Source organism: Mirounga angustirostris, unplaced genomic scaffold (genome assembly GCF_029215605.1).
Source record: "Mirounga angustirostris isolate CCGP_5_RB_7025 unplaced genomic scaffold, mMirAng1.0.hap1 SCAF_5, whole genome shotgun sequence".
Classification (NCBI taxonomy): domain Eukaryota; kingdom Metazoa; phylum Chordata; class Mammalia; order Carnivora; family Phocidae; genus Mirounga; species Mirounga angustirostris.
The window spans coordinates 271,355-296,554 of NW_026991713.1; the positions used below are offsets into that span (position 1 = coordinate 271,355).

Sequence of the window (25,200 nt, forward strand, 5' to 3'; positions counted from 1 at the left end):
CCCCGGTGTCCTTGCCCTATGCCCCTAAAATATCCCGACCCCCAGAACCCCAGGGAATTCCTTTCCCGCAGGGTCGAGACCAAACTTTGCGCGCTCACACATCCCTACTGGACTCGTTTTGGGGGCAGGGGATGGGAGATAGGGCCCCCGCCCCCGCGCAGGGCCGGCAAAGCTCGGGTTTGTTTTCCCGGCTCCTGGGATACACGATGGGCCCCGCCCCCGGAGTCGCGAGGAGCTGGAGCCGCGAAGCGCGCCCTGCGGAAGCTGTGGGTGGAGGGGCCGGGGCCGCCACCTTCTGTCCACAGGTACCGCAGGCCGTAAGCGCACCCCACCCTTGCGCGCTATGGGCTCGGACATCTGGGTCGGCCCTTGGCGGCCCCACCGGCCCCGCGGCCCCATCGCAGCGCTCTACAGGGGCCCAGGGCCCAAATACAAGCTGCCACCGAACACCGGTACCAGCGTCGGGCGGGTGTACACGGAGGGGGCTAGCGGCGTCTGGGGGGACGGCGGGCTGTGTCCGGGACAGGGAGCGGCGGGGACCCATAGTGGTGCTGGGACGCTCCCGCAGGCTACATGCTGCACGACCCGTCGCGGCCCCGCGCTCCGGCCTTCTCCTTCGGCGCGCGCCTCCCCACGCAGCAGACTTCTTGCGGCCCGGGGCCCGGCCACCTGGTTCCTGCTCGCATGACCGTGCGCGGCCCCGACGGCACCCCCGCCTACTCCATCTACGGCCGCCCCCGCCACGCAGCGCCCCTCCTCACTCCCGGACCCGGTCAGGACCCCTGGGACCCCGGTTTCCCCAACACCGAGCCTCCTCCAAGAAGGCCCACCAGGAACCCCCCACCTAAGCCCCGATCCGCCCTCGTGTACCCTACCACTCCAAATTCGGTACCCCCATATCCGGATCTCAAAAGAACTCCAAGCCCCACCGGGCTTTGACAAATCGTGGCTCGGATTCACCCTAACCCCAGACCCCCAACCCGGGTCCCCACTACGCCCCCAAACCGGTTCCGGCCCACACACCCGGTCCGCCCTGCAGGCACATACTTCCCTGAGCGAGCTGGGAACGCGACGTACCCCTCTGCGCCTCGGCATACCATCGCTCCCCGAAACTGGGGCATCCCTGAGGAGCAGCAGACCCCAGGTGAGACTAGAAAGGCCCATTCCAGCACCGTGGACCTTCCCATCCCCGACGGAGAACCACTCTGCAGGCTGCGGCAGGGAGATCCTGGCCTGTCCACGAAGACTAACCCCTAGACCCACCCTTCTCTGGCCCCTCCCCAGGCCCTGGGACCTACAATGTGCCCTCGCTCTTGGGTCCGCGCGTCATTGGTAAAGTCTCGGCCCCAACTTACTCCATCTATGGCCGCAGCGCAGTGGGCAGCTTCTTCGAGGACCTCAGCAAGGTGGGGTAGGGGCTGCCGGGCGGGGTGTAGCTAGGGGTCGGAGGGGCGGGCCACAGGGGGTCACGAAGTAAGAGATGAGGGCCAGTGGTCAGCGGGGAATGAAGGCCGGACCCAGCGCCCCTGCCGCCCTCCCACAGACCCCGGGCCCCTGCGCCTACCACGTGGTGAACACTGGGATCTACAAGTCTCGGGCCCCCCAGTTCTCGATGCTGGCGCGGACTTCGCTCCCCCAAGACAACACCCTGAATCCGGGACCCGCAGCCTACAATGTGGACCAGGTGGTCTGGAGTCCCGGGCCAAGGGTCAGAGGCGGGGGTCATGAGGGTCAGGGTCCTGGGAGGGTCCCGGCGCGGGGCTGCAGGCCTGGCCCCGCGAGGTCAGCGACGTCTCCTGGTCCCGCAGCACCGGAAGCCTCGCGGCTGCAGCTTCGGGATCCGGCACTCGGACTACCTTGCCTGGGTCCTGACCAATGCAGATGATTGACCGGCCGGGAGGGCGCGGCCCCACAGACGTTTGCTTAAAGCTTCCCGAGCCAGCAGCGTGTCCACCCCTCTGTGTTCGCGGCGGGCGCGCGGGGCGGGGAGCGAGCGCGTCGGGACACTCGGGCCCGGGAAGTCACAGAAGTCGCGCGCCCGGGGGCCTTCGTGATTGGTCGGGGCAGAAGTGAGCGGGGGTCGTCCCGCCCCCCTGAGGCAGCCATTGGCCCAGAATCCCGCCTGTCTGGGCGGCCCGGCCCACCCGCCGTCCCCCTGCGGCCGCGGGCCAGGCCGGGCTGAACCCACCTGGAATCTAAAGCAGGACCGGTGAGGGCCACTGTCCGGGACAGGTTCAGGCCGGGGTCAAGTTGTGAGGCCGAGAAGTGGGAGCCAGACACGGAGACACGCACACGGACAACACAGACACAGGACAGAGGTGCGGATACGAAAGGGAGAAACCGGATCCCGTCGGGACAAGTGCACCTGCCGCAGAGACACGGACACAGGGCGGCGGCAGGTTCCAGCTGTCTCGCACCCCGCAGGTCCGGAGCGATGGGGCCACAGGGAGCCAGGGCCCTCCAGAGCCCAAGCGACTCCCGGAGCTGATCTGCCTGAACGAGACAGGCCGCCCGAGCTAGGGAGACCTCAGGGGCTTCGTGCGCGCCGTGGACGGGAGAGCGCAGGGCGTGCAAATTGGTGCGCAGGAACTTCTGGGCGCCTCTGACCCCAAGATCAGCCCTAGAGACCGCCTGCCCCCGGGGGCCCCAAAGAGCCCCACCCCCGTCAGTGACCCCAGGATAACCCACCGCTGTGGGAGCACCCCCATCGTGTTGGATACTCCACCGTATCCCGTGCCTCGGGGCCATGCTAACGGCCATGCCACTGCAAGGGATGGGCCTGGAGAAGACAGTGGCGCTGACCCAGGCCCTGGCTAAGTCTGGGCAGCAGCTCACAGACAACTATTGCACAGGGGGAGTGGGTGACAAGGTCAGCCCAGTCCTCTTACCTGCCCTGGCTGCCTGTGGACCGCAAGGTTAGAAGATGCCTCCTTTCCAGACCTTAAAGAGGTTAGCAACCCACAGGCAGTTTCTAATTTCAAGCCTGGCCTAGACGGAGTCCCCAAAGGCAGACCCAGGCTTCTCACCCCCAGGACAGAACTTAGGTTCCCTCCCCCCATCAGCCCCCATAACAGGATCAAGTTATCCAGCCCCTTGGGTACCCCAGTCAGGACTCCCAAGAGAAGAACCGGGTATTCCTCTCCCTTGGTTCCCCAGACTTGAGCCCTCAGGATAGTCCTCATCACTCCCCATACCAAATCAGGACAATTTCTTTTCCACTCCCTCTCCACCAGCGGCACATCCACTACAACTGCTTAGAACTCCAGCTGAAGTCCTAACCAGGGAAAGTAAGGGGAGTAGCTGTGCAGTGCACTCAGCACCCCTGCCCAGCAGGTACCAGTGATCAAGAGATGTGGTCTGGAGTAAGGAGGGCGAGGCACAACTTGGATAAACTGGAGTCTATTTCTCTATTCACTGTCATCCACAGCTCGGGTGGGCTGACTGCTCACTGATCTAGGTTATTGATAGTAATATTGGCCAGAATCTCTGAAGGATCACTGATAGGCCATTCATCAGGGTTGGATATTGATCAAAGTTATTTATGGGTCATTGATGGTCACTGAACTTCCCTCATCAGAAAAACTTCAAATGGAGTCATTAATAGGGACTTGATTAAAATCACTGTTGGGTCTCTAATCAATCATTAATGGGCCATAGGACATTGGTCAATATCCCTGATGGGTCAGAACAGTCATTAATAAGGACTTATCAGAATTGTTCATAAGTCTGTGGTCATAGTCTTGGAAACTCGTCATGGTTGCTGATGACAGTGTCAGTGCAAGGGTCACTGAAGGTCACTGGGAGTCCTGATGCAGGGGAGTTTGGCCAGATGTAGGGGCTGCTAGAGGGAGTGGCCTGCTGTCCTGTGCATCAGGGCAGGAGGCTGGTTCCTGTGGATGGACTCCTGTATGAAGCCAGAAGTGTCAGCCACCGTTAACAGCCTGCTAGTCATCACAGGTAACCTGACCCCAGACTCTGGGTCTACCCCTGCGTATTAAAGATGCCTGACCTCTGACCACACAAAGTCCAGATCCCCATCAGGGGACCATGGGACCTCCCCCAAAAAAGACGATCTGGACCAACCCCAGGGTCAGTGTCCCCTCATCACAATATGCCTGACCACTGGGGCGCCTGGTTGGTTCAGTTGATAGAGCATGCAATTCTTGAGGCCAGGGTCATGATTTCGAGCCCCACCTAGGGTGCAGAGATTATTTAAAAAACAAAACAAGATGCCTGACCACCAACTCAAGAGGGTGACCTGACTGATGCCCCCTCCCCCATAGGGAACTTGGCCTCAATGTTCAGGGTCCTTAACCTTTCTTAACCCAAGAGTCAGAAATCCCCACATCCCCTAGGAAGCTCCAGGCTCCTTATCACCTCCAGCCCCCTCTGCCTCCCCCCACAGCCTTCATCCTTGGTCAGAAGACGGTGGAGAGGGGCGCCTGGGTGGCATAGTTGTTAGGCGTCTGCTTTCGGCTGGAGTCGTGATTCCGGGGTCCTGGGAGGGAGCCCCGCATCGGGCTCCCTGCTCCGCGGGAAGCCTGCCTCTCCCTCTCCCACTCCCCCTGCTTGTGTTCCTTCTCTCGCTGTCCCTTTCCCTGTCAAATGGATGGGGGAAAAAAGCTGGTGGAGAGCCCATCCGCTCTGGTGGTGGACTTGAAGTTTGGAGGGGCAAGTATTCCCTAGCCATGCCCAGGAGCTGGCTAGAGCACTGGTGAGCACCTGTGCGTGCTGGACCGTGTGTGGCCTCTGTCCGGGTGGGTTTCCTAATGTGAGCTCAGTCTCCCCTTTCTAACTCTGGTAGTTTGGTCGCATAGCCTCTTGAGAGCTGGAAGACCGCTCAGCCCCGGGGCTGCTTCGAGTGGAAGCTCGGGCGCAGAGCCTGGACCTGGGCCTGGACTGAGAGCTATGCTCCGGGACCCTCGCGCCCGGGAGCAAGAGGAGTTCCACGCGCCCGTGGACAGTGGGCGCCGGGAGCCCTCCGTCCCTCCCCACCAAACCCTGCCGCTTCCCTTCCGAGTTCCTCTTTTCCTTCCCCGAGCCCTGGCCTTGGCCACTCTCCTTCCTGAGTCCCGGATTCTCATCCGCGGCCCCAAGTCCTCCCGCCCTCCCCCCGGGACCCCCTGGTCCCCTACCGCGGCACCTCGGGCCGGCTCCGCGGAGCTCGTCCGGGGTCAGCGGCGCGGGGGATCGGGGGATCGGCTCCGGCGGCGGTGGGCTCGGGGCTGCGCCGCTGCGAGCGCCGATCCCCGCCCCTCCTCGCGCCCCGTGGCCTTTAGGAGACGTCGTGCCCTCGGACCGCGGGCTCTGCGCCGACCGACACACAGCAGTAAGGCCGGAGGGCGCGAAGCCGGGTCCGCGGCCGGCGCGCGGGCGGTCGGCAGAGGGCTGAGAGGGAGCGAGCCCCGAGGCTTCCGAGGGAGGTGCGGCAGCCGCCCGAGGGAGCAGGGAGGGGCGAGGCCAGAGAGGAAGCCCCGCCTCGCCCTGCACTTGGCCTCAGGCGGCGACAGACAGCTTTTGCGCACGCGCGTGGGGGGCAGGGGGCGGGAGAAGAGCGGGCCTCACGCTGCATGCGCATGCGCGTCGCCCTTGACGCAGGCGCGCTGGTGTCGAGCGTGCCGCTAGCGCAGAACCCTGGCGACCCCGACCGTGCATCGCGGTTGAGGCCGCGGCTGCGACTAGCTCGCCGAGAGCGGGGCTGTCCCCTAACGCGCGATACTGACGCCGGGTCCCAGAGAGCCTGGGTCGTGCCCGGTGCGTGGACCCGCCGGTGTCCAGCTTTCTGAACTTCCGTTGGGCAGACAGCTGCGCGTCGCGGAGGGCGCCCTGGAAGTGGGGCTCCCAGAAGAGAGGGGCCCAGGAAGTATCCACAGGCCGCTTTCGCTTGCCAGGCACATCCCGTGCACAGCTTGGAGGGCGTATGTAAAGGAGGAAGCTGGCGTGGAGAGGCTGTGCGACGTGCCGAAGGTCATCGAGCCCCGAGCGCGAGCCACCGGACGTGGCGGAGACCGGACGTGGAGGAGTCCCCGGGAGGGTCTTTTCAGCAGCTGAACAGGTGAGGGGGGAGTCCTAGGACTGCCACCTGGCACTTTCCAGGGGCTCCTGCGAGACAGTCGGGGAGGACACGGAATTCGGTGTCGGAATCCCGGATGTGAAGAGGGTGGGCTTGTGCCAAGTCGAGACCTCGCTTCTCTTCCGGGATGAGAGCACCCGGAAAGCTCGACGTGGAAGGGGCGCCCTGTGGGCGGAATGGTGTGGGCGCACAGGGTTGCTGCCGAGCGCGGGGTGGGCAGGCCGCAGAAGGGCCGGGGGAGTCCATCCTTGGGGGGTGAGACTAAACTCGCCCGCCTCCAAAAACGGTTTATTGCAAACAGACACACATGCTCAGGAACTCAGACGAGGCATGCACTTGGAATGCTTTCAGTCAGCTAAGATGGTGAGGTGCAGGAGTGCTTCCCAGGCCACACAGAGCTGCAGGTGCAGGACGGGGGGCCAGGGTGGGAGAACAGGCATGGGCATTGGGGGGGGGACACCTAAGCTGGAGCTGAGCTTCCATCGGTTGAAGCACTTCTGTGCTCTGCAGAGCACTAAGGGAGCAGCTGCGGTGAGCCTGAGTATGGGCTTGGTCCTTTAGACGGTGTCAAGTCTCCCCGGAGCTACGGGGGTTGACCCAGGAGGCTGAGGCCACTACAGGCCCCTGACACCTGTGCTCTCTTCCAGGAGCATTAGGCCCATGCTGCTGCTGGTTTGGACACCCAAGGCTTGGCACAGGCTCTTTCTTCTCAAGCCCCCAGCTCTCCTTTGGACCCCAGGAGGCGAGGCCCTACACATGAGGTACCGGCTCATGTCAAGGCAGGGCCCTGGAGAGGCGAGCAGGCAGAGCCAGCCCCAGGGCCCTGGGTTTCGGACCAGGCTATTGATCACTGCTTTGTTTGGGGCTGGGCTGGGCGGGGCCTGGCTGGTGGCAAGGGCTGAGAAGGAGCAGCGGAGGCAGCAACAGCGGACAGAGGCCCTGCGCCAGGCAGCTGTGGGCCAGGGTGACTTCAGCCTGCTGGACCACCAGGGACAGGCTCGCTGCAAAGCTGACTTCCGGGGTCAGTGGGTCCTGATGTACTTTGGATTCACTCACTGCCCCGACATCTGCCCAGATGAGCTGGAGAAGCTGGTGCAGGTGGTACAGAAGCTGGAGGCCGAGCCTGGCCTGCCCCCAGTGCAGCCTATCTTCATTACTGTGGACCCTGCACGGGACACCGTCGCAGCCATGGCCCGCTACGTACAGGACTTCCACCCACGGTTGCTGGGCCTGACCGGTTCTGCTGAGCAGGTAGCCCAGGTGAGCCGCAGCTACCGCGTCTACTACAGCGCTGGCCCTAAGGATGAGGACCAGGATTACATTGTGGATCACTCCATCGCCATCTACCTGCTCAGCCCTGACGGCCTCTTCACAGACTACTACGGCCGGGCCAAATCAGCACAGCAGATTGCGGACAGCGTGAGGCGCCACATGGCTGCCTTCCGCAGCGTCCTGCACTGAGTCAGGTCATTAAAGAGGGTGTGATGAAGCTGTGTGCCTGTCCTCTGTCCCAGCAGCCCCAGGAGGCCAAGGCAGTAAAGGGCTCGGGACCTGGTCACTTGCCGAGGGTGTAGGGCATAGGCAGCCCTTTCCCTGCACAGAGCAGGAGTTTAATTTTTTGAAGGGTTAGGTGGGATGGCAACACCATTTTATTGGGCTGGGCCAGCCAGGAAACAAGGGTAGAGTGAGCAAATGCATGCCCAGCACCCATGAGGGATGGACCTCCAGAGCCTACCCCTCAGCCTCAATGCTCCCCAAATCAGGGCTGGGCCATGGAGGGGGCAGCATAGGTCTGGAAGCGCTTGTGGGCCCGCTGGTGCGTGAGTAGTCTCAGGGACATGGTGTCCACGGCCGCCTCCAGCCCCGGCTGCTGGGTGATCTCCACCGTGTAGTCATTGGCCTGTAGGGATGAAGTGTCAGCCGAATCGGGGACCACTTCCCTCCCAGGCTCCCCAGGCCACTCACCAGCTGCAGGGACGCCAGCATGGAACGACACACCTCGAAGGCAGGCTGGCCAGCAACTAGCTCCGCAAAGGGACACCACTGGTTGAGCTGGCTGAACCTTGAGACTACCTGGTCCCCATAGGTATGGATGTCAAAGGGCACATGCTGTTCCTGCGAGGAGGAGGAGCAAGATCCTGGGGCAAAATCAAGGCAGGCAGCAGGGGAGTCCCTACTTCTCAGCCAGAGCTTGGCCCAACCCCTCACCTGCTCTTGGAGCAGGGGCTGGATAGTGTCCTCCCAGTTCCTGATGCGCTGGCTCAGCTCTGTCTCCTGGACGAACTTCTGAGAGGTGGCGATGAAGAGCTCCTAGGGGAGGACCAGGGAGCTGCCACCTTCTGTGCAGGGGCCCCTTGCCCAGCAGCCCACCTACTCTAACTCAGACTTACCACATTCCTTCGGACCAGCTCCTCATAGCTCAGGGACACTGGCATGGCCTCTGCTTCTGGAAAAGGGGCAACTATGAGCTGCTGTGGCCACAGGCCACACCCTTTCCCCTCTCCCCTGTCCTCAGAGGCCCCTCGTGACCCCCTGGCCAGCAGCCCCCCTCAGACCTACCCAGTTCCGCAGCTTCCCCAGGCTTTGCCTCCTGAGGCTCTGCATACTCCTCAGGCTCTAGAAAGTCATCTGCTGGTAGACAGAGAAGACCCAACAGGAAGCAGGTTTGCTGGCAGCACGTGCTGAACCCCCCACCCTGGCCCATCCCAGTAGGCTCCCACCTGCTGTCCCCAGATCCTCCAGGGAGTCCTCCAGCTGGTCCTCCACAGGCCACAGCCCTTCCTCAGGCCTCGGCAGCCACCGCTCGGCCATCTGTGCAGACAGCATCTATGAGGGGCACTGCTGTCCCCACTAGGGGCCATGTGGGGTCCAGACAGTGGCCAGTACTTACCTCCCGCCTCTGAAGCTTCCGGAGAGTCTCCAATTGCTCCTTCACGTGCTTCCAGTACAGGACCTCCATGTCTGCATACAAAGGCCTTGTGAGAGGGGCTCCCATGTCCTGCACAGGCACCCCCAGTCCACCTAGAGCCTTGGGCACCCCCCAGGTCAAGGGGAGGCAGACAGAATATGACACTGCACCACTGTCCCTCAGGAGAGTGTACACACACCTCTGACCTCACCTGCAAAGGACGGGCCCTTTCGCCGGGACCTCCTGCTGTCAGCGTGGTCAGCATCTTCAAGAGAATTTGGTCAGCAGTAACCAAGCCAAGTCCCTGTAGGCTATATACCTGGACCCTCCTGCCCTGGCCCAGCCCCACCACCACTCACAGGCAGCCAGGTACCACTGGTGGAAGTCCTGCAGCTTGGTGGCACCCTTCCTCTTGCGCTTCTGTCCTGGAACCTCCTCCACGCAGGGGGGCACGGAGTAAGGCCTACCTGGGGGCAAATGACTATGTCTCCGAGCACAACTTCGGGCCCTGTGGCAGGTTATGGCATCCACACGCTCTAGGAGCAACTGCACAAGGGAGCACAGCCCCACCAGGCTCCTAATGGGTATAGAGCCCACCCTCATCAACCACCAGTGCTCCAGAGAACCCATCCACAGAAGCCCAAGTGAAGGTGACCCTCCACCCAATTACCTTTCTTGAAGGGCTTAGAGTCCAGGGAGTCAAAGGGGTCCAGGCTCTGCCAGGGGTCCGGAGTCTCCTGAGCAGAAAGCACAAGCAGACACTGTGGCGGGGGGAGCAGGGGATGTGCACCCTCCCGCAAAAGCCCAGACACTGAGTGCAGTGACGGCCAGAGGATCCAGGACCAAGGGTGACACACCAGGGAGGGAGATGCCCCAGAGCGGCAGAAGAGGTGATTTAATTTCTGGAGAAAGAAAATTCCTTGCAAAAGAAAGCCAGCACAAAGGGCCTCAGGCTAGGAGCCCAGGCATCCAAGGCTCTGAAAGCTAGCAGGAGTGAGGGGTGGGCAGTGGGGCTCTGGCAGGGGGTCTTAGCCCACTGCCCCTCACCTTCATCAGGGGCGCTGGCTCCTCTCGCTCCCGTAGCATGCAGGGACTAGGCTGGGCAGCACTCTGCAAAGAAACAGCCCCAGGATCCCTCTCTCCCCCGCCACCCAAGGTGCAGGCAGCCCAGCAGCTGTGCTCTGGGGTCAGACGTCAAGAACCCCGCAGGGACCCTCTGAGGGCAAACAAAAACTCTAGGAAAAATTTTAGGAGAACATACAACCTAGTAAACTAGTGGTCATGGGGTGCTTTTTTTTTTCTTTAAAGTATATCAAATATAATAATATGATAAACATCATGCATCTACCAATCAAAATTAACAAATGTTAACGTTTTTCCTATGTGCATCAGAGTTTAATAAAAAGATTTCTCAGCTCCAGGCTGAAATACAAAGCTGACCGTTGAGGGTGGAGGGAAGCAGCCAAAGCCTCCAAAGCCCCACCCCCTCCGGCCAGCCTGACCTCAGAAGAGTCAGCTTTGGAAACCAGCTGCCATCCTAGGTAGTAGCCATGACCACCACAGGGCTCAGACCCTTGAACCCCAGCTCCGTTCTGAGGAGCCGCAGCTGTTCTGCTCAGAAAGAGGAATGACGTGATAGGCACTGCCCTATAGGGCTGGGTGCAAAGCCAGGTCCAAGGCTGTCTGGAGGGTGCACCCACAGCCCTGGTGTGCAAGGACCAGAGGGAAGGAGCAAGGACCTACGGGCCTGGGGGCTAAGCCCACAGGACTGCCTATCCCATGTACATGTGGGGAAGCTTGCCCGGCTGATAGCTCGAGCTTTGCAGGCCTCAGTCAGGGTCCCACCTGCTGCGGGCTCCTGGGTTCCTGGGGCTCCTTAGGGCCCTCGGGGGCTGTGGCTTCAGGGAGCTCTGCTGCCCCCTCTGCATCCTCATCCTCACCACCACCTCCAGGCATTGGGCCTTCTGGAGAGGCACCTGAGCAGGGGAGTAAAAGACCAGACAGCAGGTGGGAGGCTGCCCTTGACCAACACCCAGGAGAACCTTCGAGGCCCTTCCTTCACTCAGCCTCATTCATCAGACCCAGAGAAAGTAGCAGGGCATTTCACACTCTTCTCGTCATGCCACTCTGTTTTTTTGGCTCCGTTTCGTTTTTAGCAATTTTTCTCCTGAAATGCTGCCATCCGTGCTTGCCCAGAGAGGAGGAGTAGGTCCAAACCTCAGAGGCCCAAGAATGGTCAGAGGGCAGTCATGAGACCAAGACAGCACAGTGCGCCAAAGTGGGGAGGGAGGTCGAGGCCTAGGCACAAAGAAGCCAGGCTTCCTTTCTCCCCACACCTCATCCCTGGGGTAGCTGAGCACAGCCCCGTGAAGAGCCCCATCCTCCCACCTCCACCCCCACCCTCACCCTGCAAGTCCACCACGTCCTCTCTTCTCACCTGGCTCCTGGGAGACGTTGACCACAGGGACAGGACTGCACACAGAGACTTCCATTGGCTGCTCCTCAGCCCTCTCAGGCTCTGGGAAAGATAGGAAATTGGACAGGGTCAGCCCTCCCCCTCCCCCAGGGGGCCCCTCCCAGGGGCTGGGCAGGGAGAGTCAAGATCTGGCACAGGACTCAGGCACCCTGGGTTGAGCCAGCTATGGGCAAAGAGGGAGCAAAGGGGAAGTGAGACCCATCTTCAGTGCAGGTGCCTGGGGAAGGGGGTGCCAGGAGACTGGCAGGCACAAGGGACCCTTCCTTCCCAAGCTCCCCACATCCAAGCCCTCACCCTTCTGATTCCTTGGCATCAGTGTCTCCATGGGGGAGATGCCCACTGGCTCCAACATGAAGGCTCCTCTGGGGTGGGGGGTAGACGTATTCATCCTAAAATCCTTCCGGCTGGCCAGGACCTCCCCCTGACAGCTATGCGGGCAAAACACAGCCACTGCAGAGATCCTTCCCAAGCAGCCCTCTCCCCTTACCTGACTCCCCTCAGCCAGGCTCAGGTACCTGCACAGGGGGCTGACATTCTTCTCCATCTCATCAGGGGCCACAAGGGCCATGGGCAGGAGAGGGACGATGAGGACCTCCTGCATGGAGGCCAAGAGTGGGTGACCCACAGGTCCCGCAGGCCCCAGGTGGGGAACCCATAGGGCATGACACCTTCCAACACCCCCTTCAGCTAAATGCAGCCCCTACAGACAGAGGGGCACTCACACGGGGGGGCAGGTCATTCCTCAGATCCACATTAGCACGGGAGTCAGGGAGGTCATCCAGCGACAGGAACTGTGGGGAGAGAGAGCTCAGGAGTGGTGCCTGGCACATGCACAGTGGGCAGTGGCCACGCACCCAAGAAATCTCACCTGGTCCTCCACCTCCTGGGGAGCCGTGGAGCTGGTGTCCCCACTGGCCCCATTTTCCCGCACTGAGGAGAGCTGCTTGGCCCGCCTGAGAGAGAATCAATGCATGGATGTCTGGGAGGCTGCCAGGGCTTCCCCCAAGCTGCTCACAGGGCAGACACACAGGCCTCCACCTCCTGGCTCAGACCAGTACTCACTTCTTGCCAGAGATGAAATCGAGAGCCTGGTAGACCAGCGAGTAGAGGTATTCCACCTGGTGACCAGAAGCAGACAGTGAGGAATGCAAAGAAGTCTACCCCAGATGCTCTATGGCTCTCCCCAGAGCCCTCCCTGTGTATACACAGAGACAAACCTGTACATGGAAAAGCCCACTGCCCTCTCCAAAACTTCCAGTACACGTTCTGCCAATGTAGCTGCCAGAAAGACTTCTCCAGTCCAACTAGCATGTCTCATCAGTTGTGGTCCTCTCCTCTTCCTCTGTCCCCAGGCAGCCCTGCTTGCCTGCAGGCCCTGCACACCGGCCTGTGTGCGGCCCACTGGTCCATCTCCGTGCTGCTCCCGCCCAGCACCCATAGCTCGCTCCCTTCCCTCCCGCAGGTGTGGGCCACCAGCGCCCCACCTCCGGGACCCCACCGTTACAGTGAGGCTTGGGATTTCTGAGATGCTGACCAGCAGGGTGTGCACATGGGCCACCTCTGGGCCATTCCTTCTGGAGTAACCGCGCCCAAGAGCACATGCAACTCTCTCCTCTTGGTCCTGCCTTTTTTTTTTCCACGCAACAGATGTTTATTGCACTTCTTTTATGTATGGGGCTTGGAACTGGACACTGGACACAGTGGGGAGCACAACGGAATGGGCCCCGTTTAGCAGGATTAATAAACATTAACTTTTTTAAGCATCTGCCACATATACAGGACTGTGTTCATGCTTCATGCCATCTGGTCTGTCTGAAGTAGGTATCACTGCTGTTCCCATTTCATAGGAGAATAAACTGAGAGAGATAAAGTCGCCTGGATCAGGGGTAGGTCCAGGATTTGCACGCATAGATGCGTGAATCTCAGGCTGCATGACCTAATCCGCAACCACTAGCTACATGTGGCTTTACCAATTTAAATTTAAGTTAACGAAGTTAGTAAAACTCAAAATTTCTCTGTCACACTAGCCACATTTCGAGGGCTTGGCGGCCACATGTACCTAGTACTTACCACCTTTGATGGCCCAGATCACAGAACGTCTGCATCATTTCAGAGAGTCCTGCTGGACACTGATGCCCCACAGCTTCCAGACTTTACTATTAACATGTCTTTGCATTTGCTTTACCACACACCCACGCATCTATCTGTCACCTCACGTCTCGTGCGAAGTTAATTGCAAGCATTCCTTCTTAGGACAAATGCAGAACATAGGAATCTGATTTAACGGGATTATCTGGGACAAAAACCAACAAGATCTTAAACTGTCTTAATAACTTCTGCTGCCCAGAGGTAAATCCACTGTGTCCTTTGCAAGTTAAGCCTGAATGTAGATCACTCACCCTGCCCTAGTTAGAACCCCATTATACACTTCCAAAGGCTTACCTCCTGTGCACTTTTTCTCTTTCTCCCACCCACTAAACTGCGAATTCTGGATCAGCGCTGTCACCCACTTTTCCTTGCTCCTCCACTAGGGGATGGCTAAGCAAGGCTGGAGGAAACTCACACAAAGAGCAAGGTGCACGGAGTCTCCATCAGACTGCCCGTGCTCTCGATCGGTCTTGTTTTGCGTTCCCCTCAGGAGTATTCCCAACTTTCACCAAATTTCACTCTCCAAATTTCCTACCCAGAAGATGATTCTCAGCAACTGACTTTTATTCTGTTATGAAAATTGGGGTCCTAGGCAGGAACTCTCCAAATGCCTGTGTCCAACTTCATTACATCAAAACTGACTTCTCCCTCCAGACTCCTGAGATAAGGCCCAGCAACCCACGGCCCTGAGCCACTCCTCAACTATTTCTACCAGGATCTTGTTTCACCTGCTGCCCCACCTGCCCTTTTACCCTTCAGCTCTGTGGTGTTCAATCCTGGCTGTCACTAAGGATGTTTTAAGAAATCCTGATACCTGCCCACTGCCCGGTTCTGATCTCACTAGGCCAGGCAGGGGCTAGCTGGGCATGAGATGGATTACAGCTGGGTGGAGGACCACTGCTTTATTTACTGCCCATCCTTGTCCCTATAACCTCTCCTACAAGGGGTCATGTGGTGCCTCCTTACCTCTCCCCACCCCACCGTCTCACCCTCCTCTCACTAAAACCCCTGGTGACCTTCTAATTACAGACCCACCAGATGCTTGAAAACCTTTCCTGTGTGGGTCAATTCACTAAATTCAACAATTTTGGTCTTTTTTCTTCCCCTTTAAAAGTCTCCACATCTCTGACTTCTGAACATTTTTTATTTGCCTTTCTCTGATTTTTCCTTCTGGTGGGCACTTCCTGAATATTGGTTTTTCTCAAGATGTTCCCTTCGTTCTGCTTTTCCTCTTACTCTACAACATGGTTTCTGGGCTTTGGAACTGCTGACATTTTAGACTAGATAATTCTTTGTTGCGTGGGGCTCTCCTGTACACTGTTGGATATTTAGGATTAGCAGCAGGCCCTGCAGTTATAAATCCAAGTTGGTTCTTCAGTTATAATTGTTCAATTATAAATCCAAGCTGTGTTACAAGGTGGTGAGGAAGAGGGGAGACAGGAGGCACTGGCGAGGCAGGGAACACACAGGGGTGAGCCTGACACCTGCCCCAGCAGGAGAGTGAACCTCAGTCCCGTTAGACCAGCAGCCAGGCGGTGCCCACCTTCTTACTGTAGACACAAGCAGACCCCTGGATCAACAGCGCTGCCTCAATGAAGTTCATTGTGGTTTTCCCCTCGTCAAAAGAAATGCAGATCTGGTCCAGCTGCAAGACACAACACCAGGGCATTGGGAAGCCAAAATCTGTGTACACTTCTCCGCACAGAGCCCACCCAGTACCCAGCCTGCAGTGCCCACTCATCACAAGGCACCCCTCGAGCACTGACTCTGCTCGGGGCTCTCTGGTTGTCCTTTTTTTTTTTTTAATCTTTGGAGGCTAGACACAGTGTTCCGGAAAAGGAGGCCCCTTCAGTATTTCAGCCACAATGGCTAGAGCTGCACAGCAGTGCCCTTCTGGAGGCGCTCCACTGAGCCCACCCAAGTCAAGGCCAACTGGGACAAAATCAGGCGGAAGACCCCTCACCCTGAGAGGAGGAAAGGGGAACCTCAGCAGTGCGGAGGACAGACACAAATCGCTGGGGTCTAAATCCTTTGAGCAGAAACTAAGGAAACACTTCCAAATGACTCCTCCTCCCTCCTGTGTAAGCCCTGACCCCCCAGGATTCCCCTGGGCCCCAGCTCCTATCACCTCTTAAGTGTCAGTGGCCCACAGACCATATGCCAACAATCCCCAACCCCATCTACGGCACTGTGCTCCCCTACGCTGCAGGACTGTGCTTAGAGCCTCCCCAAGACAGCTGAATGTCCCCAAGCTTTTTATCTCCAGACTTAACCCAGGGGGTCCCCAGAACCTGACCCCTCTCCTGCACGCCTCTCAGCAAACAGCACTCTGAAGCCCCAACATGTTTTGTCAAGCTCTTTGCCTTTGCTTTCCACCTGCCCAGAATGCCCACTCCCAGCTGTCCTGGTGTGAACGCTCCTGCAGTGTGGCCCACATGCCTGGGGCTTCTCACTGCCTTGTTAGGGCCAATTCCAGGCTGTACCTCGGGGCCTGAAGCTGGTGTCCAGTAAATGTTTGATGAACAAACAAAATGCTGGCATCAGGGCTAAGCCTGAAAGACAGACACTCCTCAGGCAGATGAAGGGTTAGGGTTAGGAAGAGCAACCACTTCCACAAAGGCAGTTAGCAGACCCGGGATTCAACTATTTAGGAAAATTAGTATTATGCAAACATGTCCAAAGCACAGGGTGTGCTGGGGAGCAAGGTTAGACACTAGGCACTATGGGGGCCCAAAGAAGGGGGAGTCTGGGGGGACACCACCAAGAGGCCAACTCTATTAATTCCTGAAGGACAGAGGAAGTTTTTCAGGTCAGTGGAGGAGCATGACAGTCTGAGAGAGTGCAGAGCATTCCAGAAGTGAAGGGCTTTCCCTGAAAGGATATGAAGGAGAGGGCAGCTGGGTCACCCAGGCCCTGAGCTGCAGAGGTGGCCCTTTCTTCTCAGCCTAGGCTGGCTCACCCACTCGTAGGACCTCACACTCCACGTGCCTTCGAACAACTCCTAAATGCATGCTCCAGGTTGGACCTCCCGTCTAAGCCTAAACCCATTATGTCCAACTGCCTTCTTCAAACACCATTTGGATGTCTTAACCAAAATTCATACTGGACAGGTCCACACTGAACCCTAGATATCCCCCCAACCACCCGTCCACAAACCTGCAAGTCTTAGCTCCTTCCCCCATTCAGTCCATGCCATGTTCCCTGCCATTTCCATGCTCCATGCTAACCCGTCTGCTCCTCTCCACACTGACCACCATTCTTGCTCAGCCAGCCCCACCTCTTGCCTAGACCTTGGCACTAACTGGGTTCTTCCCGCCCTTCACTCCCCTCCAGGCTCCTCTTCACAAGCAGGTGCTTCTCTGAAGACACAAGGCAGATTACATCACTCCACTCAGAACCCTAATTGCTTTCTGCCACTCTTACAAAAAAACCCCAAATCCTAAAGAGAGCCTCGCATGCTAACCAGCTTCCCTCTCCAGTTGTCCCCCCTCCCCTACTCGCTGTATAGCGGTCACAAGGGACTCCCTCTCCAGGTCCCCTGTGGAGCCAAGCACTTTCCCATCTCAGAACATTGGAACATTCTTCAGCTCACTTGACTAGCCAACTCCTTTCACCCAAAGTTAGGTCCCCCAGGTAAACTCTTCTTGGAGGCCTCAATTTTTCTTCTGAATCTCTCGTCAGTTTGTTTTTACACAAAGACACAGTGAGGAGGGTGGCCTCTGCTCTGCCACTTATTAGCTAGGACTCTGAGCCCATCTCTTACCCTCTCTGTAGAACTAACACCTGTTCCAACAACTCTGCGTGGTTACTTCCTTAGGATCCATCCTCCCACAAGGGGGAAGCAGGGACTACTGTTTCCTTGCCACTATTTTCTCAGGGTTTAACACGATTCTTGACTATGACAGACACTCAACAACAACGAACAAACCAAGTGATGAAAGAGAATAGCAACATGGTACGATGTGTTAAATTAAAAAAAAAAAAAACTTTCTGGTAGCTGCATGGAAAATGAAAAGGAAAATAAAGACAAAACCAGAAGCAGGGAAATCAGGAATTCAAAGGATAGAGAAGATCTGGAAGAGCAAGCAAAAGAAGCATGAAGGGAGGAGTGGCTTGCTGGCTCAGTCAGTAGAGCATGCAATTCTTCATTTCAGGGCTGTAAATTCAAGCCCCACTCTGGGCTTGGCTTTTTTTTTTTTAATAAAAAAAATTTTTAAAGTCTTTGGATCGCCAGGGTGGCTCAATTGATTAAGCGTCAGCTCAGATCATAAACTCAGGGTCAGAAGATCGAACCATTCGTCGGGCTCCACACTGAGTATGGAGTCTGCTTGAGATTCTCTCTCTCTCTCTCCCCCTCTGTCCCTCCTCCCTACAGGCTCTCTCTCAAAAAAAAAAATTTTTTTTAATTAAAGGAAGGAAGCAAGGAAGCAAGCAAGTATGCAGGAAGGGAGCTGACCAAGCTAGGAAGTAGATTTACCAGGCATCACCAAGCACCCTGCTCACTGTGGAAACCTGAACCCATAGTAGCCCCACCCAGCACAATTCTCTGAATTTTCTCAGCAGTCTACATGTCCAAGCAGAGGAGATCAACAGATCAAGTACTCGTTCAACAAACACTTACTCTGTTCATACTATGTGCCAAGCGTTCTATTATGCAAAGGAAACAGAGTATACACATGGTTCCTGCCCTAGCAGAATTTACATTCTAGAGTGGAAAGACCACAAACAAGTGAACAAGTTAAAGAATAGATTGTGATGAACATTCTAAAGCATGTAATTTACTATAGCAGAACTATTTTAGACAGTGTGGTGAGCTGACGTTTAAACTGAGACATAAAGGATGAGGGGATTAGTTACAAAAAGAACTGGACAAAGAATATTCCCCAGTGGGGGCAGAAAATATAAAGACCCTCGGTCAAGAATGAGTTCCAGGGGCACCTGGCTGGCTCAGTCAGTAGAGCATATGACTCTTGATCTCAGGATTCTGAATTCAAGCCCCAGGCTGGGTGTAGAGATTATTTTTAAAAAATAATAATAATAGTAATAATAAAATAAATTTCCTTAACAAAAAAAAAAAAAGAATGAGTTCCAAAGTTGTAGGCTGACTGGCTCGAAAGAACAGGTGGAGAGGAGCCCAAGATGAGGCTAAAACAGTCAGCAAGGCCAGACTCAGAAAAGGTTTGTACTCTATGCTGAGTGCAGCAGAAAGCCCCTGAGGGGTTTAAAACAGGGCACCACTGCAGCTGAATCACACTTGCTCCTGGATAGAGCATGAATTGGATGGGGCAAAAAAACAGCTTTAAGGAGCCTAGGAAGGAAGGTTTTACACGAATCTGAGGTAAAGAACAGAGGAATTCAAGTGAAATTCTGGTGGTGTAACTGACAGAATTCGTGGGTGAACTGGGTGTGAAGCATGGGGTTTCACTAAAGCAGCTCTTAGCTCTCTCTCACCTTTCACTGATCAGTAGTGCTATTTACCAAGATTAGGAAGACTGGGATTTAGGCAAGAGCTCCACTTTTTTTTCTTAAGATTTTATTTATTTATTTGAGAAAGCGCACGAGCAGGGGGAGGGAGCCAGAGGGACAGGGAGCAGCAGACTCCCCACTGAGCAGGAGCCCAGTCCCGGGCTCGATCCCAGGACCCTGAGATCATGACCTGAGCCAAAGGTAGATGCTTAATGGACTGAGCCACCCAGGCGCCCCAAGAGCTCTGTTTTAATGTATTAAATCTGAGATGCTTGCACAGAACATCTAAGTAGAATGTCAGAAGTGACTAGCTGGACACAAAATAAATTCAGAGAAAAGATCTGGGATGGAGTTATAAATCTGAGAGTTATCCTCATACATATAATACTTAAAATCATGGAAATAAGTGAGACTGTTTAGGGGAGATATAGAAAAAGATGGCCCAGGAGCCCAGAGGAGCTCAACACTCAGACTGGATAGCAGAGAAAAAGCAAGCAAATGACACGGGGAAAAAATCAGAGCAGGTAAACCTGTTCCAAAAAGAGGGAGTGGTCAGCCCAACAAATGCTGCTGGGCCGAATAAGGTCACATTTCCAGCGTCACTGTTGATAAAGATGAGAGCAGTCCAGATGGGCTGCGGAGTGAAAGCGAAGCGCACAAATGGAGCAAACAGCTCATTACAAAGCCGAGACACGGCTGTCAAGTATGAAGAAAGACTAAATGCTGACGAGGAGGAACAGGACAGTGGCCTGAAACGGGTCTGAAAATCCAAGGTAAAAGAATCCCGCTTCACCCGTGATCCAGCTCTCCCAAACACCCAAACATGCATACAAATTCTAGCCCATTGTGTTACACTAGAGCAAAGTGCTAGTCACCGCCCACTGAACCCATTCCACGGCTCACGAACAGGTAGCGACCTGTGAGGACAACCCCAGGCTACTTTAGCAAGAGATGATTTCAGGAGGCAGAGGTGGAACGGGGGGGGGGGGGGGGGACGAGCCTGAGAACGAGCTCGGCCAGAACGCGGACGGACTCAGACGGGGGGCGGGGCGCCGCCGCCCAGCAGCCCCCGGCCCGCCGCCCCGCCTCGCGGCCCCGCCCGCCCGCCCCGCGCCACTCCCCGGGGCCGCACTCACCTCCTCCAGATACTCGCCCAGCTGGGCCGCCACGTCCACCTCCCAGTTCTTAGTGAGGTCGCGGATGGGCTGCAGCAGGTGGGCGAAGCGCGCCTCCGCGTCCTCCATGTCCGGGAGGGGCCGGGGCGGCCCGGGGACCGCAGGGCCGTCTTCGCGGGGAGCCAGCGTCCTCAGCCCGCCACTAGTTCTGGCGCCATTTTGCTGCTCCCGCCCAGGGAAAGGACGTAGCACGCGACGCCGCGCGCACATCTATGACGCACGCGGCCGCAGCCGGCGAGGACGCAGCCGGCGCCGCGCGCCGCCTGGAGGCGGGGCGGGGCGGGGGCGGGGCGGGGCGGGGCGGGGCGGGGCGGGCGGCCCAGCGAGCGCGTCTGCCGCCCGCCGCGTAGCGGACATGGCGGGCTCCGGGGTCCCGCGGCAGCTTTTCCTTCAGGGCGTGGCCGCCGTCTTCACGTTCGCCTTCGCGTCCCTCTACATGCAGATCCCGGGTGAGGGCGCCTAGGGGGATGCCCCCTAGCCCGCGCCCTCTGTTCGCGCACGTCCCCGCGGACACTCCGCCGAGTGGGGCGGGAGGGGTGGATGGAGTGAGGACCAGGCCTCGGAGCCCGGAGCAGCGGCTTCGGTTCGCGTCCTGCGGGCGGCGGGGGCTTGGGGAGGAAGGGGGGCGTGCCGTGGCCCGTTTCCCGTAGGTTCCGGGTCTGACCTGGGGCCGGGGGAGAATTCCGAGCGGGTGGGCCCAGACCTGGCAGGGCAGGTGGGAGAAAAGACAATGAGTGGGAAGAGGGGGGACCTCAGTTCCGCTGGGTGGGAGGCCCTGAGCTGGGGAGTCTGGTAGGCCTCCTGGGGTCTGTTCCGGAAGGGGCTGGGGATCAGCGGGTTCGCATCTGCTTGGCCAGAGTCTGCAGGTCCTGCAGTCCAGACCTCAGGAGGCGGGCCAGGCCCTGCCTGGTGGGGGGAGTCTAGCCTTGGAGGGCAGTGTCCAGGGCCCTGACGTGCCCTCCCACAGGCCTGTATGGTGCCGAGGGCATCCTGCCTGCACGGAGGACGCTGAGGCCACAGGGCAAGGGGCGCTGGCAGCAGCTGTGGGAGACCCCGACGCTGCTGTGGGAGGCTCCGCAACTGGGGCTGGACACCTCGCAGGGCCTGGAGCTGCTGAGTCTGCTGGGCGCCCTGCTGGCCCTGGGCGCGCTGCTTATGCGCAGACTGCGCAACCTCTTCGTCTACCTGCTGCTCTGGGCTGCCTACCTGTCGGCCTGCCAGGCAAGTGGGGGCTGCCTGCTCCCCCCCACAGCACTGAGACCCATGTCACCAGTTCAGTCCAGCCCCGTCCACCCTGCACCTCGCCCCTGTCTCTGCCTTGCCTGCCTCCACAGACACACACCCCCTGCTCCCTGACAACCCTTCTCCCTGCAGGTGGGCCAGGTGTTTCTTTATTTCCAGTGGTGAGTGACTTCTGGGTGAGGGGTTGCGGGGCGGGGGGGGGGCCGGGGCGGAATATGTTTGCCTCTCCAGGGAGGACCCTCGGGGGGAACAGCCTTGATGGGGAGGGCCCTTTGTGCTCTTCCTTCTCCCCATAGGGACTCCCTGCTGCTGGAGACTGGCTTCCTGGCGGCGCTGGTGGCCCCCTTGAGGCAGCCCCCCCACCATAAGCAGGCCCCCCAGGGCAGGCTGGTAGGGGCCTCACCCCACGAAGGCCTCCCCTTCTGGCTCGTGCGCTGGCTGCTGTTTCGCCTCATGTTTGCCTCGGGTGTGGTCAAGCTGACCAGCCGTTGCCCCGCATGGTGGGGGCTTACTGGTGAGGGTCCCATCCTGAATGTGGGGCAGTGTTGGGGGTTCTGCCTCATGCTGACCACCCACTTACCATCTGCAGCCCTCACCTACCACTATGAAACACAGTGCCTGCCCACACCTGCCTCCTGGTTCGCCCACCACCTGCCGGTCTGGCTGCAGAAACTCTCCGTGGTGGCCACGTTCCTCATCGAGATCGCAGTGCCCCCTCTGTTCTTCGCCCCTCTTCGCCGCCTGCGCTTAGCAGCTTTCTATTCCCAGGTAGGTAGGGGTCTCAGCCATCAGGAAGATAGGCCGTGGCATTTTCAGCGCTGACCAGTGAGTCCCTTTGGGATGGAGGGGCTGCTGCAGGCAGTCAGGAAGGCCTCATGAGCGGAGACATGAGTTGACTCAGGATGTGAAGACAAGCCTGTGGGGCAGGGCTGTGGCCTCATTGGAAGATGTCAGTCAGGTTAGCCAAGGCAGGTGGGGAAGGGCTGCATGAGACATGCCGAGCTTCAGTTTGCTCCAAGTGATAGGGAGCTATGGAAGGTGGGAGCAGGGGCAGAGAACAGTTGGAGTGGGAGCATAACAGGCCAGGGGGTGATGAGGAGGGGATGGGATGCCTGTAGGAGAGACCCAGGCATGGGGTTCGGAGGGGCTTGGAAGAAGGCTTGGAAGAGCCAGGAAGGGGGTGGACCTCAGGAGCTCTCAGTGCAGACTCTCCTTTAGGTTTTGTTACAAGTCCTGATCATCATCACTGGCAACTATAACTTCTTCAACCTGCTCACCCTGGTGCTCACCACCGCTCTTCTGGATGATGGGCACCTGACTGCTGAGCCTGGCAACAGCCGCTGCAAAAAGAGACCCACTTGTGAGTGTCAGCTTGTCCCAGATAGCCAAGGATGGTCAGCCCAACGGCCCACCAGCAAGTTTCCTTCCCTCCAACACCCCCCAAGTGACCCCTGCTCTAGTTCCGCCCCAGCCGACCTGTGACTCTCTTGCTCGGCAGCCTGGCCCAGGGCACTGCTGGCTATGCTGTCTCTGCTGTTGGAATTTACCGTCTATGGGTTGCTGGCCTACGGCACCGTGCACTGCTTCGGCCTGGAAGTTGACTGGGAGCAGCATGCTGTCCACTCCAGAACCAGTGAGTGCCAGCTGGGGGGCCAGAGGACAGAGGCTGGACCACCCCTCCTCACACCCCTGTTTTTCTGCAGCCTTTACCTTCCACCAGTTTACCCAGTGGCTGAAGATGGTGACCCTGCCAACCATGTGGCTGGGGGTTGCCTCCCTCACCTGGGAACTGCTGAATGCCCTCTGGAGGTATGTGGTCCAAGGGGGTGGGGTAGAGCTGTGCAGGGCAGGCCTGACAGCACTTGGGTCCCCCGCCCCCCAGGTGGACCCAGGTGCGAGGGTGGCTGAGGAAGCTCTGCACTGCAGTCCAGCTGTTCGTCTTTGGCACTGCTACGGTGGCCTTGTTTGTGATCAGCCTGGTGGGTAGCCCTTGGGGGGGGGGGGCTGGAGGGACAGCACTGAGCTTCTGCCCCCCTGTCTCCAGGTGCCATACTCCTATATCGAGCCCTCGAGCCACGGGCACCTCTGGACGGGGGCGCACCGCCTGTTTGGTGCCGTAGAGCACCTGCAGCTGGCTAACTCCTATGGCCTCTTCCGCCGGATGACCGGTCTGGGCGGGCGGCCCGAAGTGGTGCTGGAGGGCAGCTATGACGGGCACCACTGGACGGTAGACGTGCCCGCGGGCCACGCAGGGAAGGGGGAGGGGTCCCTCCGGTCCAGCGGGTAGTGCTCACGTGCTCTGCCGGGCAGGAGATCGAGTTCATGTACAAGCCCGGGAATGTGAGCCGGCCGCCCCCTGTCGTGGTGCCCCACCAGCCCCGCCTCGACTGGCAGATGTGGTTCGCAGCCCTGGGCCCACACTCTCACAGCCCCTGGTTCACAAGCCTGGTCCTGCGCCTGCTGCAGGGCAAGGACCCTGGTGAGGCCCGGCGGGGAGTTGGAGGGGGGTGGCCCGTGGGACAGTGGCAGGGTCTGGGGGAACGGGGGGTGTGGGCAGGGCAGGCTGGGGCTGAGGGGCCCTGGCTGTGCTGAGCCCCGCTCCCTTGCAGTGATCCGCCTCATCCAGAACGACGTGGCCAGGTACCCTTTCCACAGGCAGCCGCCCACCTACGTGCGGGCCCAGCGCTATAAGTACCAGTTCTCACGTCCTGGGGAGCAGAGGTAAGGCCAGGGTGGCGGGGGTGCTGGGGTCTGGGCTCGGGCACCCCTGAGCACCCTGCCCTGTTGCAGCCAGTGGTGGCGACGCCAGTGGGTGGAAGAATTCTTCCCGCCAGTGTCCTTGGGGGACCCAACGCTGGACATGCTGCTCAGACAGTTTGGCCTCCAGGTGGGAAGGCGTTAGGGAGGGGGGGGGTGGCGGGGGGGACCCTCCCCCACAGGGGTGGTGCCCGCGGACCTCCCTCAATCCTACCCCCACAGGACAAGAGCCCGCCCCGAGCACGCAGCTCTGGCAACGCCCTGGCCCAGGCCCTCCGCTGGATACGGAAACAGCTGTCTCCCCTGGAGGCTTCCACCTTGCTCTGGGGGCTCCTCGCCGCAGTAGGGGCCATTAGGGTCATGCAGGCCCTGCTGGGGCCCCACCCCGCCCACTCCTCTCCTCTGGCCAAGGAGAAGCACAAGCCAGCCCCCAAGAAGGACTCTGGAGCTGCCGGCAAACAGCCCGCCCCAGCCCCTGACAACAGCAGCAGCTCCCAGACTCCCAGGAGGAAAAAGTAGCTGCGTTGTCAGCCCCGTGTCCAGAGGGGGTCAGGTGCCCACACATCTCTGGCCTCTGAGGCAGGACACAATCCAGCCAGCGTGCCTTAGCCGACTGCCATGACAGATGCAGGTTGGGGTGCTGTCCTCTCGGGCAGGCTTTGGCCATCCTGCTGCTTGGAGCGCACACTCACCCCAAGACACACGCCAACCGTGTTCCTCCCCAGCGTACCCCCTGGCCTTGATCCACAAGGCAGGCATGTGACCCAGCTCAGGGTCTTTCCCAGGACATTGTAACCAGGGCTGTGGGAAGCCCTTTCCCTCTGTAAGGAGCCAAGTCTGATGCCCCAACCCCGCCCCTGCACAAGACGGGGTGAGGCGGACCTGCTGAGGAAGTGAGGGAGGGGGAGGCAAGATCCTGGGATCCAGGAACCAATAAAGGCGCCTCTGTGCTTGA

The 25,200-nt window shown here is 58.8% G+C and overlaps 4 protein-coding genes across 12 annotated transcripts; 3 read left to right on the top strand and 1 right to left on the bottom strand.

Moving 5' to 3' along the window:
• The first annotated feature begins 343 nt into the window (after positions 1 to 343).
• Positions 344 to 1,889, top strand: CIMAP1B (ciliary microtubule associated protein 1B). The gene is made up of 6 exons (XM_045866582.1): positions 344 to 452; positions 569 to 772; positions 1,040 to 1,144; positions 1,285 to 1,406; positions 1,544 to 1,708; positions 1,809 to 1,889. The coding sequence occupies exons 1-6, from the start codon at positions 344 to 346 to the stop codon at positions 1,887 to 1,889; spliced, it is 786 nt and encodes a 261-aa protein (XP_045722538.1).
• Positions 1,890 to 5,583: 3,694 nt separating this feature from the next.
• Positions 5,584 to 7,562, top strand: LOC123843110 (protein SCO2 homolog, mitochondrial). The gene is made up of 2 exons (XM_045872242.3): positions 5,584 to 6,055; positions 6,721 to 7,562. The coding sequence occupies exon 2, from the start codon at positions 6,734 to 6,736 to the stop codon at positions 7,532 to 7,534; it is 801 nt and encodes a 266-aa protein (XP_045728198.1). The 5' UTR covers positions 5,584 to 6,055; positions 6,721 to 6,733; the 3' UTR covers positions 7,535 to 7,562.
• On the bottom strand, positions 7,232 to 20,440 carry NCAPH2 (non-SMC condensin II complex subunit H2). 6 transcript variants are annotated; one of them, XM_064590404.1, is made up of 21 exons: positions 20,208 to 20,439; positions 15,149 to 15,250; positions 12,520 to 12,575; positions 12,326 to 12,410; positions 12,180 to 12,248; positions 11,973 to 12,052; positions 11,752 to 11,885; positions 11,419 to 11,499; positions 10,827 to 10,957; positions 10,029 to 10,091; positions 9,652 to 9,718; positions 9,341 to 9,448; positions 9,181 to 9,246; positions 8,964 to 9,034; positions 8,794 to 8,884; positions 8,633 to 8,704; positions 8,464 to 8,519; positions 8,282 to 8,383; positions 8,039 to 8,188; positions 7,809 to 7,973; positions 7,232 to 7,370 (listed from the first exon to the last, which is right to left on the bottom strand). In XM_064590404.1, exons 1-20 carry the CDS (start codon positions 20,313 to 20,315, stop codon positions 7,833 to 7,835), a joined length of 1,833 nt encoding a protein of 610 aa, XP_064446474.1. In that variant the 5' UTR covers positions 20,316 to 20,439; the 3' UTR covers positions 7,232 to 7,370; positions 7,809 to 7,832. The 6 variants fall into 6 exon arrangements, 4 of the variants coding, with proteins under 4 accessions (XP_064446474.1, XP_064446473.1, XP_045728190.1 ...); XR_010411253.1 differs by lacking the exon at positions 7,809 to 7,973 and having other exon boundaries at positions 7,234 to 7,370; positions 8,039 to 8,211; positions 20,208 to 20,440; XR_010411252.1 differs by lacking the exon at positions 7,232 to 7,370 and having other exon boundaries at positions 7,705 to 7,973; positions 8,039 to 8,211; positions 20,208 to 20,440.
• A 96-nt stretch (positions 20,441 to 20,536) lies between these two features.
• LMF2 (lipase maturation factor 2) lies at positions 20,537 to 25,200 on the top strand. Of its 4 annotated transcripts, none has more exons than XM_045872243.3 (14): positions 20,537 to 20,695; positions 21,214 to 21,467; positions 21,621 to 21,649; positions 21,785 to 22,002; positions 22,078 to 22,256; positions 22,707 to 22,848; positions 22,987 to 23,121; positions 23,192 to 23,297; positions 23,371 to 23,467; positions 23,533 to 23,715; positions 23,799 to 23,967; positions 24,098 to 24,209; positions 24,279 to 24,375; positions 24,468 to 25,200. In XM_045872243.3, the coding sequence occupies exons 1-14, from the start codon at positions 20,602 to 20,604 to the stop codon at positions 24,762 to 24,764; spliced, it is 2,112 nt and encodes a 703-aa protein (XP_045728199.1). In that variant the 5' UTR covers positions 20,537 to 20,601; the 3' UTR covers positions 24,765 to 25,200. The 4 variants fall into 4 exon arrangements, with proteins under 4 accessions (XP_045728199.1, XP_064446469.1, XP_064446470.1 ...); XM_064590399.1 differs by having other exon boundaries at positions 23,371 to 23,443; XM_064590400.1 differs by having other exon boundaries at positions 24,283 to 24,375; positions 24,468 to 24,732.

Coding starts and splice junctions, on each gene's coding strand:
- NCAPH2 (XM_064590404.1), bottom strand. CDS start 20,315: ATGGAGGACGCGGAGGCGCGCTTCGCCCACCTGCTGCAGCCCATCCGC. Junction 12,576..15,148: donor CTTGTGTCTACAGTAAGAAG/GTGGGCACCGCC, acceptor TCTGGTCACCAG/GTGGAATACCTCTACTCGCT. Junction 9,449..9,651: donor CTCTAAGCCCTTCAAGAAAG/GTAATTGGGTGG, acceptor ATTTGCCCCCAG/GTAGGCCTTACTCCGTGCCC.
- CIMAP1B (XM_045866582.1), top strand. CDS start 344: ATGGGCTCGGACATCTGGGTCGGCCCTTGGCGGCCCCACCGGCCCCGC. Junction 453..568: donor CAAGCTGCCACCGAACACCG/GTACCAGCGTCG, acceptor ACGCTCCCGCAG/GCTACATGCTGCACGACCCG. Junction 773..1,039: donor CCTCCTCACTCCCGGACCCG/GTCAGGACCCCT, acceptor TCCGCCCTGCAG/GCACATACTTCCCTGAGCGA.
- LOC123843110 (XM_045872242.3), top strand. CDS start 6,734: ATGCTGCTGCTGGTTTGGACACCCAAGGCTTGGCACAGGCTCTTTCTT.
- LMF2 (XM_045872243.3), top strand. CDS start 20,602: ATGGCGGGCTCCGGGGTCCCGCGGCAGCTTTTCCTTCAGGGCGTGGCC. Junction 23,468..23,532: donor CCTTGTTTGTGATCAGCCTG/GTGGGTAGCCCT, acceptor CCCTGTCTCCAG/GTGCCATACTCCTATATCGA. Junction 24,210..24,278: donor TCACGTCCTGGGGAGCAGAG/GTAAGGCCAGGG, acceptor GCCCTGTTGCAG/CCAGTGGTGGCGACGCCAGT.